Raw genomic sequence first — 15,866 nt, 5'->3', positions numbered from 1 at the left:
CAGTTATGGTGGTGCGAGGGGCAGTTATGGTGGTGCGAGGGGCAGTTATGGTGGTGCGAGGGGCAGTTATGGTGGTGCGAGGGGCAGTTATGGTGGTGCGAGGGGCAGTTATGGTGGTGCGAGGGGCAGTTATGGTGGTGCGAGGGGCAGTTATGGTGGTGCGAGGGGCAGTTATGGTGGTGCGAGGGGCAGTTATGGTGGTGCGAGGGGCAGTTATGGTGGTGCGAGGGGCAGTTATGGTGGTGCGAGGGGCAGTTATGGTGGTGCGAGGGGCAGTTATGGTGGTGCGAGGGGCAGTTATGGTGGTGCGAGGGGCAGTTATGGTGGTGCGAGGGGCAGTTATGGTGGTGCGAGGGGCAGTTATGGTGGTGCGAGGGGCAGTTATGGTGGTGCGAGGGGCAGTTATGGTGGTGCGAGGGGCAGTTATGGTGGTGCGAGGGGCAGTTATGGTGGTGCGAGGGGCAGTTATGGTGGTGCGAGGGGCAGTTATGGTGGTGCGAGGGGCAGTTATGGTGGTGCGAGGGGCAGTTATGGTGGTGCGAGGGGCAGTTATGGTGGTGCGAGGGGCAGTTATGGTGGTGCGAGGGGCAGTTATGGTGGTGCGAGGGGCAGTTATGGTGGTGCGAGGGGCAGTTATGGTGGTGCGAGGGGCAGTTATGGTGGTGCGAGGGGCAGTTATGGTGGTGCGAGGGGCAGTTATGGTGGTGCGAGGGGCAGTTATGGTGGTGCGAGGGGCAGTTATGGTGGTGCGAGGGGCAGTTATGGTGGTGCGAGGGGCAGTTATGGTGGTGCGAGGGGCAGTTATGGTGGTGCGAGGGGCAGTTATGGTGGTGCGAGGGGCAGTTATGGTGGTGCGAGGGGCAGTTATGGTGGTGCGAGGGGCAGTTATGGTGGTGCGAGGGGCAGTTATGGTGGTGCGAGGGGCAGTTATGGTGGTGCGAGGGGCAGTTATGGTGGTGCGAGGGGCAGTTATGGTGGTGCGAGGGGCAGTTATGGTGGTGCGAGGGGCAGTTATGGTGGTGCGAGGGGCAGTTATGGTGGTGCGAGTAGAAGGAGGGGTGGATAGGGAAGAGGTAAAAGGGGAGGGGCAGGGTGAGTAGGGGAGGGGTGATTAGAGGGTGAGAGACGGGTAGAGGGAGGAACAGGTTGAGGGGAGAGGCAGTAGAGGGGCGTGTATAGGATGGGATGGGTAGAGGCAGAGCGAGTGGAGTGAGGGGTGAGTAGAGGTTGGGTAAAGGACTGGTCAGGTAGAGGGATGGTGGGTCGAGGGTGAATAGAGGCCTAGAGCCTGAGGAGTGAGCAGGAAATGCTGAGTCCTGATGCAGGCCAAAATGGACACAGCCTGTGAATGCTGACTACATCTCCACAGGGACCAAATATGTTTCCCTCAGGTCAAGCAAAGGGTGAACTTGAGCTACCTACTCCTGACCTGTAACATTATCCTCCTAAAGTTATATCCTAAAGTTTAACATTACATATGTTGAAAGAAGAGAAAACATGCAGATGCTGTTGAAAATTTTCAATAAATATTTAGTTCGGCCCTCGACTTAGTCCAAGTTTTTAATTTTGGCCCTCCGTGAATTTGAGTTTGACACCCCTGGTCTAGAGGATTGAGTTTTAACTGTAACAGATTTATGTTTATATTAATCTTTAAAGTTTAGTTGTAAAATATATATTTCTTAGTAAAGTTAGTTTGTGGGCTGGATTCAGAGTTACACAGACACAGTTGCACTCAGAGAGGTTATTTTCGTCGTTGAAGCATATGAATAAAATGGAGCTATGAAGCTGAAGTGGTTTCTCAGTTGAAACTCAAGAACAATGGGTGTTGGCTTAAAAGCAATTGGTGTACACACAGCATTCTGTTGGCAGTTGTTCAAACAGGCAGGATTTTTAATTCAATGATCCGCAGACAGGCCAGAGTGTGGGCTCACAATTCATACTTTTGAAATGGTCAGAGATGCTTTTTAGCATATATATGTGAATTAACTTTGGAAGTAAGTTCAAAAGACCATCTGGCATGATTCATGCTTTTGGAGAAAGGAAATAAATGATGTCATGAGTTATGTGATGAGAATTTTCAGAGAAAGGTATTATTGGAACCAGAGGCATTTTGACAAAAAAGAGGTTGACCATCCTATAAAAGATAGGATTGAAAAACAGTAGAGAGAGAGGGGTGCTGTTTTGTAATGGATTATGTTTATCATAGGAGATGCACAAAATCAGTGACAATAAAGATAGGCAATTTCACTGCCTCTTTGACCAAAGAGGACAGTTTCAGGATTGAAGATACAGTAACCAGAAACGGTACTTTTGGGTGTTATTCCTGGAAAAAGGGAAATACAGAATAAGTGGCTTTTGAAATAAGGAAGACCACTTTGCTGTCTCTTTGGAAAGGAGGACAGAATTCTACTGGGTCCATTTTTATTTGGCCACTTCGTGTAGCCTGGGTTTGTGAAATCATCGTGGAAGAAAATAGCCACTTTGCTGTCTCTTTGGGGAAAAGAGACACAGATCCCATAATCTCCATACCAGAGAGAGAAAATTGATTGTATGAAGAAACATTGCTCTGACAACAACTCTACAAAAGAAAGTTGTGAGTTTTAAAGAGGTCTGATGACTTGATGTTTCAAAACACTTAATTATTTCTTCTGAGCAACAATTTTTTTTAAAATTTTTTAATTTTTTATTTTTCACACCATAAATCACATTAGCCATGATATACACTATTTCTTTTTCACACATATACAGTGACTTTTTCTCCCCCCCCCTCCCTCCTCCCAAGCCACCCCCCCACCCCCTCCTCATCCATTTTAGGTATATAATCTAGGTTGCATTAAGCCAGTCAGACAATGTTGTCATTCAACAAAAATACATAAGAAATTCTACTGAGTCCATTCTTTTCTTTCCTTCTCCTTCCATCAACTTAGGTAATGTTTGTCCCCGGTAGGTTTTTGCTATTGTATTTAATGTAAGGCTCCCATACTTGTTCGAATATTTCAATATTATTTCTTAACCTATATGTTATTTTTTCTAATGGAATACATTTATTCATTTAAATTTAGTAGTTTCTTCCTTTTAATTTGGTTATGTATTCCATTAATATTTAAAGTCATATAGTTCAGCGTAGCCATTTTATATTTTGTTTATCTTCTCTTTCCGTTTTTCCATCATTACCTTTCCTCCTTTTCCATTTCTGTTTTCTTATTTTCAACTCTTTATAAGACAACATTCCTACAACATCCAACATTTTCCTTATTCTCCTATTTCTATCTTCTTTATCCCCAATCTCCCCTTCCCCTCCTGAGTTGTCCTTTATCCCTTGTCGGACAACCACATCTCCCCTCTCCATTTGGATTTGCGAATCCACTCGCAAGCGACAACTGATTTTGCAGTGACCGCTATTTCCCCCCACCCAGCCCCGCCCCAGAAAAGATTTCACTTTTCATATGTCACAAAGGTCACTCTTTTAATTCCCTCCTTATTCTCTCTATTCCATTACCTTCCCTTATTAATTCTTGTCTATACTATCTATATTTTCCTCTAAGTATAGATACATTCACGTATGCACATTGTCTCTATTCACTCTTATACCTCTTTACCCGCATACATATCAATCGTGATCATTTTTACTCTCATTACCCGTCTTCATCCCTCAGTCTATTTTTGTCTTTACCCACATACATATCAATCGTGATCATTTTTACTCTCATTACCCGTCTTCATCCCTCAGTCTATTTTTGTAATTGTTCTGCAAATTTTCGTGCTTCTTCTGGATCCGAGAATAGTCTGTTTTGTTGTCCTGGAATAAATATTTTCAATACCGCTGGATGCTTTAGTATAAATTTATACCCTTTTTTCCATAAAATCGCCTTTGCTGTATTGAACTCTTTTCTCTTCTTTAGGAGTTCAAAACTTATATCTGGATAAATGAAGATTTTTTGCCCTTTATACTCCAGTGGTTTGTTGCCCTCTCTTACTTTTTCCATTGTCTTCTCCAGTACCTTTTCTCTTGTAGTATATCTTAGGAATTTTACTACAATAGATCTTGGTTTTTGTTGTGGTTGTGGTTTAGAGGCCAATACTCTATGTGCCCTTTCTATTTCCATTTCTTGCTGTAGTTCTGGACATCCTAGGGTCTTAGGGATCCACTCTTTTATAAACTCCCTCATATTCTTGCCTTCTTCATCTTCCTTAAGGCCCACTATCTTTATGTTATTTCTTCTGTTATAATTTTCCATTGTATCTATTTTTTGAGCTAGTAGTTCATGTGTCTCTTTAGTTTTTTTATTAGATTCCTCCAATTTCTTTTTCAAGTCTTCTACCTCCATTTCTGCTGCTACTGCCCGCTCTTCCATCTTGTCCATTTTCTTTCCCATTTCTGTTAAGGTCATCTCTATTTTATTCATTTTCTCTTCTGTGTTTATTCTTTTTCTTAAATCCTTAAATTCCTGTGTTTGCCATTCTTTAAATGACTCCATGTATCCTTTAATAAGAGAAAGTATATCCTTTATCTTGCCTTTCTTTTCTTCTTCTATTTCACTATACTCTTCCTCTTCCTCTTCCTCTGGGTTGGCCATCTGTTGTTTCTTTGGTGCCCTTTCCTTCTCTTCTTTCTTGTTTCTATTGTCTTCTGTGGTCTCTTCTTGCTGCAGGTGTTCTGCAGCTGTCGTTGCCGGCTGTGGAGATCGACTCCCCAGCTGGTCCCCCCTCCCGTCGGTGTGTTTTTTTTCATTCGCATCGCGCATGCGCGATTCCTCGCGCATGCGCGGTTGCACACTTTTACTCGGCTCAGCGAGCCATTTTTGTAGTCCATTATTTACCGACCTGAGGGAGCGGGTTTCTCTCTCCGCAGCGGGCCTCTTTGAACAGGTAAGGCCTTCACCTTTTTCCTCCGTTGTCTTCTCTTCCTCTCTTCTTACCGTTGCTTTCGATTTTTCTTTTTTTGTCGCCATCTTCTTTCCACCTTTATACTCACATTTCTGTAACTTTTATTTCTGTGCCTTTGTGTTTTCTCTTGTTTTTCCCGACTTTTCTGGAGAGGGCTGGAGTTCATTGTCCGGCCACTGCTCCATCACGTGACTCCTCCCCTTCTGAGCAACAATTTAAAGAAATATGATGCCTCGCACTTCATAATTGTTTTTGAACAGCAGTTAAGACTTTGAGCTTCAATATAAAAGGTTTTTGAGACTTAAACTGTAATGGGTTGGGTTTTAACACGCATACACATGTATACATTTGTGCATAGTGGGGTTTAAATTAGAGTTAACAAAGAAGTGTTATGTTATTAATAATTAATAATAAAAAGTATTGATTTTGAAATATTGTGTTGCATGTTCCCATTGCTACTGATTTCGTTCATGATATATATGCCATGTGTCTCTATTTCCATCGCTACCACCTTGTGGCCTAATACTAATCTCATTGTTCCTCCAATTTTCATAACAGTTACAAATTTTGGAATTTACAATTATCAATGAAGAATAGCAATAGTACTGATCATTGTATACTCCCCTCTTGATTTTAAAAAAAAGCTTTCCCTCTCCTCTTCATTTGCTCTCAGCCAATTTCCTATCCTTGCTCGTGCAGCATCTATTATTCCATGGGCTTCAATTCTGAATCATTATGAGGCATTATGTTAAACAAAAATCCATATGTGTTATATCAACTGCCTCTCATCAGTCTTCCCTGTTGCTTCTTCAGATACCATTAGCAAGTTGCTATGCTATGATGTACCTTCAGCAAATTCAGCCTGGCTTTCCCTTGTTAATCAATAATTATCTAAGTGATGCTCGTTCTGACTTGATTATTGCTTCTCGTAAGCTTGAAGAGACTCAAGGAGAAGTGGTCGTTTGTACAGATGGGAGGGTTGGCAACTCAACAGATGTATGCCATTAATTATGCTTCACACAAGCTTTCCCCAAGTGTGTTTTAAAAAAAAATCTCTCTCATAGCATTTCCTTTCTTTTTCAAGTCTGTCTCGCTTTTCCCTAGATCGCATCAGCACTGATCGTCTCAACCACCAAGATTGAATTCCACAATGCCAGCGATCCTGAGTAAAATGTTGCTCCAATTTCTTTTTGGATTTATTTAGGGCAGTGGTTCTCAACCTTTTACTTTCCACTCACATACCACTTTAAGTAATCCCTATGCCATCACTGCTCTGTGATTAGTAAGGGATTGCTTAGGGTGGTATGTGGGTGGAAAGAAAATGTTTGAAAATCTCCGTTTTAATCGTACATAATTGACTTGCTATGTGCACAGTTTCATGACTCCAAAGGAAATGGGCCAATGACAATTTTTCTCAGGCAAAGTATTTCGGTAACAATTGGGTCTAGAGCAGTGATTCTCAACCTTCCCTTCCCTGTGGGTGGAAAGAAAAAGGATGAGAACCACTGATTTAGGGTTTCCCCATATTTGTAACATCTCGTTGTCAATAATCCCACAAGAGAAATATGATTTCCACATCAAACCTATTGAAATTGTTGTAACTTTAAAAGGTCTCAAAGAGATATATTAGCCTGCTTCATCTTTCTTGACAACTGCACCAGTGAGAATTTTGCCTAAATTTGGTGTCTTTATTTGTCAGCCTGTTATGCGTAGTAAGTTAAAGTGCATTGTAAAAATGTGTTGATGTTTTAAGTTATCTTGCATACCACTGGGAATGGTAATTTCCAATAGAGTAAAGTTTATTTTATTATTTAAACTATAAACTGAAGTTTAAATAAATGGAATTTTCCCTGTAACCTAATTCAGTGTGGGAGGATCTGGGAACATACAATAAAGGTTTTGTTGGACACAGGAAAATGTATTTCATACAATATGAATGGAACTTTAAACTAGAATGTCTGGCAAGAAGTTTTACAAAGTGTTCTCTGTAGAGTGACTCATCACTGCCCATATAAAGTGTAGAAGGTTTAAAGAAGCAGTCTAGGCAAACGTCTGCATTACATTATGAATCAGAGGATGTTTTGTCTGAATTTGCATTAGTGTGGGAAAAATTGCATCCTGCTTCAGTTTTTTATTGGTTCCAGTCTAGAAAGAGCTGTGTGATTTAGCTCAGGTCCTTCAGTTTATAACCATACCAGTTAGTTCGGAAAATGAGCATCAATAAATTATTAATGAAAAAAATACAGACATGAAAGTCTTTTCTCTTTCATTTTTAGATCTTCTTAAAGAAACCTGCTCTCTGTCAGTGAAAGGAAGAAATAAATCAGTCTGCTTGTCACTGTTGAATGACTGAAGAGCTTACATGAGGTAACAGCAGGCCAAAGCAACCATCTCCGTGGTTTTTGAGCCAAGACATGGGCCAGAAAATCTCAGGGAATATAAAGTCTGTGGATGTGAGGGAACCTGCCTACAGGCCCGTGAAGCGGGAGTTGCAAGGTCCTGACTTTTGCAAGCCAACTCGGCTTGATATGCTTCTGGACATGCCGTCAGCTTCTCGAGAAGTTCAGCTCAAACATGCCTGGAATAATGAAGACCGTTCTCTGAATATTTTTGTAAAAGAAGATGACAAGGTCACATTTCATAGGCATCCAGTAGCCCAGAGCACTGACTGTATCCGGGGTAAAGTTGGGTATACGCGAGGTCTTCATGTCTGGCAGATCCACTGGCCCACGAGGCAAAGAGGAACACACGCTGTGGTTGGAGTGGCAACATCAGAAGCTCCATTGCATTCTGTGGGATACACGTCATTAGTTGGCAGCAATAATGAATCATGGGGTTGGGACTTGGGTCGTGATAAACTGTATCACAACAGTAAAAATCAGCCCGGATCAACTTACCCAGTGTTTTTGGAGTCGGATGAATCTTTTGTTCTGCCAGATAGTTTCTTAGTGGTCTTGGACATGGATGAAGGAACACTAAGTTTCATCGTGGATGGACAGTATCTAGGTGTGGCCTTCAGAGGACTAAAAGGGAAAAAACTGTACCCAATTGTCAGTGCAGTTTGGGGGCACTGCGAAATCACAATGAGATACATCAATGGACTAGACCGTAAGTCAACTTTCAAAATATCCTTGATTTTTTGTTTGTTAAATCTGTAAAGGTGATGCATATTTCAGTGTGTAAAGAAAATAGTTATTGATCTCTTTTTCTACAATTTCTATCAACGCTAAATGAGGGGTCAAGTTGTTGGAATGTCCTGGGAAGACAGAAAACAGACGGCTGATCGAGTGTTAGACAAAATGCTGGAATCTAATAAAGGATGTGATATGAAGGCACTATAAAGATATAATCAAGCAGGATTATGTGGCGTTCTAAAATGAAATTATTTTTGATCAACTGGAATTTCTTTTCAGAAGTTATTCAGTAAGGTACGTAGAGAAAATTGGTGAACTAGATTAGAGTATTTCGATTTGTTACTATTACCAGCGTGCTGTAGTGTTGAGAAAATGAAGAATAAATGGAGCCCTCCTCAGGGTTTGTGGCTGCAATTTGAATTGCCACAGGGGTTGGTGCTTGGGCTGCAACTATTCACCAACCATTTCAATGACACTGGCAAATGGGATTGCCTCAGGTCGACAGCTTGGTGGGTGAGAGCAATTTATGCCTATTTCCCTGCTGTGCTCTGACTTAATTGCAGGAGCAAGGGTGAATTATGGCAATTACACGAGACCTTATTTCAGTGAGACAATACCTGGAGCATCGATTTGGGAAGGGCAGGTCACGTTCGACTAATTTGAGTTCTTTGAGGATTTTACGTGCAGTTGATAGAGGGAAAACTAGTGGACGTTGTATTCTTCCATTTTTAGGTGTTCAATAGGGTACTGCACAAAATATTTTTGCATAAGGATGCATGGAGTTGAGGATAGTGTCGTACGATGGTTGGTGGATTAGTTAACCAAAAGAAGCAAAAAATTGGGATAACTAGTGTTTCTCGCGTCACATCAGTTGTTCACGCTGGGTTACATTGGCTGCTCTCCACTGGCCACCATGACAGAGGTGCACCAAAGGAAAGGTACAAGGACTGCCTAAAGAAATCTCTTGGTGCCTGCCACATTGACCACCCCCAGTGGGCTGATCTCGCCTCAAACCGTGCATCTTGGCGCCTCACAGTTTGGCGGGCAGCAACCTCCTTTGAAGAAGACCGCAGAGCCCACCTCACTGACAAAAGGCAAAGGAGGAAAAACCCAACACCCAACCCCAACCCACCAATTTTTCCCTGCAACCGTGTCTGCCTGTCCCGCATCGGACTTGTCAGCCACAAACGAGCCTGCAGCTGACGTGGACATTTACCCCCTCCATAAATCTTCGTCCGCGAAGCCAAGCCAAAGAGACACTATATATAAACCAATTGTTCTGTATGCAAGTTTGATGATGAATTAAGTTGAATGGAAAAGCAAATTGTGCTGAGGACACACAGTAAGCAGAAATTAAAAAATAGGCTTTGTGAATGGTCAAGGGTCTGCCAGATGGAGAACAATGTCAGTAAATGTGAGGTCAGCCACTCTGGAAGGAAAAAAGTAGTAAATCAGACCAGCGTGCTGTAATTTTTTTCACTGTTTAAATTCTATTGTGCAAATAGATTTGGAAGTGCTTGTACAAGAATCAATAAACGTTACTTCAGTAGTCAGTAATATAGCAGGTGATCAAGGGAAATAGGATGTTGGCTTAGAGCAGGAATGTTCTGCTACAACCGTACAGGGTCCTGATGAGGCTATTTGAAATGTGTGCAGTTCTGGTCTCTTTACTTGAGAAATGTCATACTGGCTTTGGAAGTGCAGAGGATGGTCACCAGGTTGATTTTAAAGCTGAGGGGGTTTGCTAAAGAGAGATTTGAGTGGCCTGGAACTATACTCACTGCTGTTTAGAAGGATGAGGGATGATCCAATAGAAACATAAAATATTATGAGAGGATTACATGGGATTGAAGCAGGGAAATTGTTTCCATTGGTGAGAACAAGAGGGCAGCCTCAAGATTCAGCAGAATATATTTAAGACCGAGATGAGGAGGAATTGCTTCTACCAGAGAGGAGTGAATCTGGAATTCTCTGTCCAAGCAAGCAAAAGAGACGGTTTCATTAAATATATTTAAGGCGCCAGATTTTTGCAGAATTGGGGAATTAAGTGTTATGGCAGACAGTCGGGGAAGTGTAGCTGAGACCATGGCCGAATTCAGCCATGATCTTATTGAGTGCTGGACCAAACTTGACAGACCAGATGGCTTTCTCCTGCTTCAATTTCTTGTATGTGTGTATGTGAGCACCGTGTATAATGTTGGTTTCCTTACCTGCTAACGAGTGCAGTGAGGATTCAGCAGTCTGGCTCTTGTATGTTTGTTGTATGAGGGGAGAACTGAGTAGGCCAAGCCCCTTCTCTGTTGAGCTTAGAAGAACGAGAAGTAACCATTAAGATTTGGGTGCCCTTTCAGGGTAGATGGAGGATGATTCCCTGGCCAAGGAATCAAGACTAGGACTCGTAGATTCAAAGTAAGGGATGGTGCATTTGGGGCGGAGATGCAGAGAAATTTCTTCACGCAGTGAGTGATGAATCTACAGAGATCGTTGTCCACTTTAAAATTTGAGATGGATCTGCCTACTGGAGGAATCTGATGTAGAAAACTAGGAAAGTAGCATGAGGTTGGATTATTGAATGGCATGGCAGGCATGTGACCTTCTCCCATTCCTCTATCTTATTATTAACCTGAAATATCCTGGGCTAGAAAATGCATCCCAGTTTAGTTTGCCATGAGAATTTTTTTTCCCCCAAAAAATTTTGGATGAAAGTTGATGTATTTTTAAACTATTTATCCTCGCAGGGTCAATTTGTTGCAATGTTCTTGCCTCTCCTGCCTTAAAGTGGGTCATCTTCTTAATTTTTCTGAAATTCAACCTTTTCTCTTTCCTGGCTTCACATTGGTACAATTTATCAATTACTGGCTTTATTCCATTTTAAAAAAATGGCATTTGTGTGAAACTGAAGTGATTGACACAGGGTGATCTTTTGGGGACACTACAGCCATGTACAGAATTTTGTTCCTATTCAGACCTGGTTCCCTGCAAGAGTTAGTTTCTCAGCTGACTTCTTTCGCCTCCCTGTCCCCTCTCTAGTCACATCCTCAGTTGGTGGTGCTGTGACCAATTGGTAGCTAATCTTATTCTGAGTGATGTCAAGCTATCCAGCACAGTCAGGAAATTGTAACCAGGACTTGAAGGCTTGGGTAGTTTAGCCAATTCTTGTTGAATGAGGGCTTTGTACAATCCTGAATTCAGAAAATGGATCACTTAATTCATAATTTTGGTTCTATTTTAAAATATTATGCTTCATACTGTATTATTCCTTTCACAGCTAACTCGATTAGAAATGTTATCGCATAACAAAGATCTTGAGTGTGATCATTTCGTTTGGAAAATTTATGCCTTGATCAAAGTCTGGATGTTTTGCATGTATTACAAATTCCGCAACATTTTTTTTCATTCTTGGTTCTTCATGCAAAGTCGTGCGCGGAGGCACCTGGCCATTAACAGTTGCATGACACTTCCATCACTTTTTTTTGGTGGCTGGGCCATTAGGTGCTTATAAACTGGAGCTGCTCGGGACCCGTGTATCCTACCAGTGTAGTGGGCCTCTGCAGCCCCTTACACACTGGACCCTAGGTTGGGTCAAATGGCGACCGGGCAATTTACAGCCATTCCCGCCCCTTCGGTGATGTGATGTCATGCACTTACCGTGTTGCCAGAGGCCCTGTATGGAATCCCCTGTTCCCCATGTTGGCCTCCAAAAGGTAAGTGGCTGGAGCTGGCGCAGAATCGGGAGAGGGGGGCATGCTGTTAGGGTTGGGGCATGCACAAAGTTAGAATCCTGTTGGGGCCGGGGGAGGAATGCAGAGTCGGAACTGGGGGAGAATGCTGCTGGGTTGTCAGGGGAGCGGAGTGGGCCAGCGGGGAATGGAGTGGGGGAAGGAGCAATAGCCACAATCCTCCACGCTGCTGGAACCACTCTGGCATTTTAGCAGCGTGGAGGATTGTGGGTAAGGTAGACAGCCATTGCACGCAAGTGCTGATGTTATTTTCTATCTGAGCAGCCATGCTTGCTTACAAACTGACCAGCAGCGGCAACACGGGACATGTACACGGGTTGGCCATCCACCTCTGAGGTGGTTTGCCTACCCATGTAATATTTTAAAAATTCTACCCACTAATTGGCCTGTAGAAAACCTGCCAAATTGGCAGACTAAACTCGCGTTACAATCCAATTTATAAACCCCGACTGATTCGGAAGTAGACCTTCATAAGCCTCTATTGCCGATGGATTCTGATGACCTTTTCCTTCAATATAGTCATGATTTCCTCCCCTTACCCCCTCCCCCCCCCTCCCCAATCACCCCCCACCACCAACCTTTCTCAATTTAGCCCTTCAGGTCTCGCCTTCCTCATAATCAACAGTAAGCGCCAGCATTTCCCACATCTTTCCAACTATCCTATCTCCTCCCCCCCCCCCCCCACCACATCAATTAGATTCTGCTTTCCATGACCTGTTCACATTTTTAGATGATGTACAATTAATTAACTTTATTTTGTGTATTAGTACATGACAATAAATGAATTTTGAACTTTATTTCATTTTTGTGGGTGTAGAGAGTCTTGGGTGCTGTTTATTGCTCTCATTTATTACCTGCCTGCATAGGTTTAACTCATGATTTTATAATTGAGGCCATTTGGAAATTTTGGAATACTTATTAATGAACTAATTTTGGTGTTATTTGACACTGCTGTGCGGTTTTGACATGCATTACAGCTCACTATTGGCACAACCATAAGCTTTTCTCCCCTTTTAGTCATTGAAGAGAAATCAGCAAGGATGAAAAAACGATCTAGAAGAGACTTTGCCAAAGGGGAAAAATAAACCTAACCTAAGCTGATGATTATTCAATGAATAAATAATTGGAAATCATTTGCACATGCAGATAAGGTGAAGAGCATCATAATCTCATGGCTCATCCCTGTACTTCATTTAGTTGAAGAGGTAAAATAGTGTGGATGCTTTGAGGCAATAATTTATAGAGAAGAATGCACATGAATTAATGTCCATGCTTCATTGATCGGATTTTCAGAAAGGCAGACTTGTACCTTCCAAATCTTTCCTAATATCCCCAAAGTACTTTTGTAAATGATTTAATAAATTGAGATGTATTTAAATGTACTGTGGAAAATATGGGAACCAGTTAGGTCTTTCTTAGATTGTTTGTTTTGAGGGAGGTGGGTAGACATTGACAAGAGTCGATGGTGAATGAGTGATTACTTTTGAATTATTATGGCATTCTTGCATTTAATTGGGACAATGGTGGAAGGGTCATGTTTCAATAATATGGGGACTGGTGGGCTTCAGTTGTGAAGCTGAATAGGCTGAGAATTTTTCTCCTTGCAGTGAAGGAAGCAGACATGAGACCTTTTATAGAGGTTTAATAAATCATGAAAAGGCCTTGAAAAGCTAAATAGTGATAGTATTTTTCCACAGGGCAGGGGGATTCCAAAACCAGAGGACACAGGCAAAGATTCAAAAGGGACCTGAGGATCTTTTTTTCCCCCCCACACACATGGCGATGGGCTTATGGAACAAACAGCATAAGTAGGTGCAGTTGTTACATTTAAAATACATTTAAATCGGTACATGGACAGGAGAATTTAAAGGGATAGAGGCCAAACGGGCAAATTGGAATAGCTCAGATAGATATCTTGGTCAGAAAGGAACATTTGGGCTGACGGGCCTGTTTCCATTCTGTGAAACTCTTATCATTAATTTCGTCTTATGATAAACAGTCCCTCTTAATAGGACAGCCCTCAGTCATCGCCGAGAGATTTTGTGTCCACATCATTGGATGGTAATTGAAAGCAAGATCATCTCTGAGGCATAAGTGTCACCATTTGATCCTCCGATGACAAGAGCTGAAATCTCTACCATTTACCTGAATAGATTGCAAGGATGAAAGTCATGGTTTATAATTGTCACTTCAGTTTGATGAATGGGTGTATGTTTATTTTCAGTCTCTTTCTCCCGGTTCATTCTCATTGGGTGTTTATTTTTTTCCTTCTGCTTTTGATTAGTTTTTAAGCGGATGATCATTGGTCTTGGCATCAGTTGGCAGAACATGGAAAATCCTCAGATGTGTGATAAATTCACACTGATTTACGATTGTTTCCTTATGAAGTCTGGAATTGATTTCCAGGAAGTGCATGCTGGAGATGCCATTACTCCCCGGAGTAGTATGTGCTGCAGTGTGACTGAATCTGCAAAACCTGCCAATAAATTTATCTCCTGAACAGTTAAATGGACTGGAAGTTAGTTTAAAGTACCATTTGTCAAGAACATCCGTTTTACTTGAATTTGATGATGGTTTTTGAGATGATTATTTTAAATCCCATGAGCGATTACAGCAATTTCTCTTCCTCCTTTTGCCATACTTTGTTGCTCCCCCACCCCCTCATGAGAGTATCTATTCCTTGCATAAATGTTGAAATTTGCATCACCTGGAAAGCTTTTTTAGTAACACACTTTAATATTGGCAAGCTGTTTAACTGAATAGTGTTCCAGTCAGACTCTGCTGTCATTTATAACAACCACTGCATGTGTATGCTTTTCCTGTTACAGGTCACAGGGTTGTTATTGCTAGGTCTGAAGAATTTTGGCCCTTTGCAGCACCTCAGCTGTGATGGGTAACATCAGCTGCCAAAAAAAAACTTATTTTGCAGCACTGATCTGCTTGGAATTTTAATATATTTGAGTGTCTTTTAAAGATTCATTTTTGTATTTCATGAGTGTTACAGCTTCTCATGGAATAAAATAGATGCTGGAATCTGTAGCAAAAAGCAAAACTGCTGCAGGATCTCATCTGATCCAGCAGCATCTGTGCTCAATGTTTCCGGTTGAGACCTTGCATGAAAAATTAAACAGATCACTTGAAATATTCAGCAAGTTATGGAGAAACTGTGGAAACTAAAACAGAGATACTGTTTCAGATCATTAGGCCCATCATCAGAACTGAGCCTTAGAATATTTCACTCCTGATTCACCCATGGAGGAGCAGAGGGGATGACGCGACAGGATGGTGACCACTGCGGCGAACCAGCGAGGTGCTCAGCAGCTGATGGACCTGCACATGCTGCGGGCTGCTGGAGATGTGGTGGGGGGGGGTGGGGGGGGGGGTGGAAACGACCCTCACAGTCTGCGGGCTACTGGATACTGGCTCGTGGGAACCAGGTACCAGAGCCAGAATTTGAGAGGGTGCTGAGGACAAGAAGGGCTTCCTGACCGTGTCAGAGGCTTGGATCTGGAACTTGGGTTGCCGATAAATTGAACAAGAGCATGTGCAGTTGCGGAGGGGGGTGGGAACATTGGAGCAAAATCCACGGACACTCTGTGACTCTGAAGGGGCTCTCCTTTTGTTCTCTCGCTTGAACTGTAAGGAGACCTGGGCAGCACTAATTATGGCTCTTTGCCTTGTAGGAGGCAAAAGGTAATCATGTATTTTTAATGCATTATAACGTGACAATAAAAGGAACCTTAAAATTAAGGATTTATAGGGTTTAAATTTGTGTCACTTGATCCACATTGATTAATGGCATCCTTATTGAAAAAGGCTATTCTGTTTCACATCTCATAATTATCCATTTGAAATTGAAATATTAAGTGACATATTTGGATTTTGTATCTTTGTTTGAATTTTCTATAAGGTGACAAATTAGCTGCTATAATCTGGACAGTCTTGCCTATGTGGTGTGTTTTTTTTAAAGAAAAATGCTAGAATATATTCTGTCTTATCCATTGCTTCGGTGAGGCCAAACGTAAACTTGAGGAACACCACGTTCGTCCTGGGTAGCCTAGAACGCAATGGCATGAACATTGATTTTTGTTTTCAAACTTGGGTA

General features: G+C 42.1%; 1 protein-coding gene across 2 annotated transcripts in view; it reads left to right on the top strand.

Moving 5' to 3' along the window:
* Positions 1-15,866, top strand: part of LOC138742379 (SPRY domain-containing SOCS box protein 1-like) — a 100,333-nt gene that overhangs the window by 14,375 nt on the left and 70,092 nt on the right. For both annotated transcript variants that reach the window (XM_069896674.1, XM_069896675.1), the window contains exon 2: positions 7,164-7,995. In XM_069896674.1, the coding sequence (XP_069752775.1) occupies positions 7,302-7,995 (694 nt within the window). In that variant the 5' untranslated portion in view covers positions 7,164-7,301. The remainder of the gene's footprint in view (positions 1-7,163; positions 7,996-15,866) is intronic.

The sequence above is a fragment of the Narcine bancroftii genome, chromosome 9 (assembly GCF_036971445.1).
Source record: "Narcine bancroftii isolate sNarBan1 chromosome 9, sNarBan1.hap1, whole genome shotgun sequence".
NCBI classification, from domain to species: Eukaryota; Metazoa; Chordata; class Chondrichthyes; order Torpediniformes; family Narcinidae; genus Narcine; species Narcine bancroftii.
Note: the sequence above shows the minus strand (reverse complement) of the source record. Positions and strands in the feature narration are given on the sequence as shown.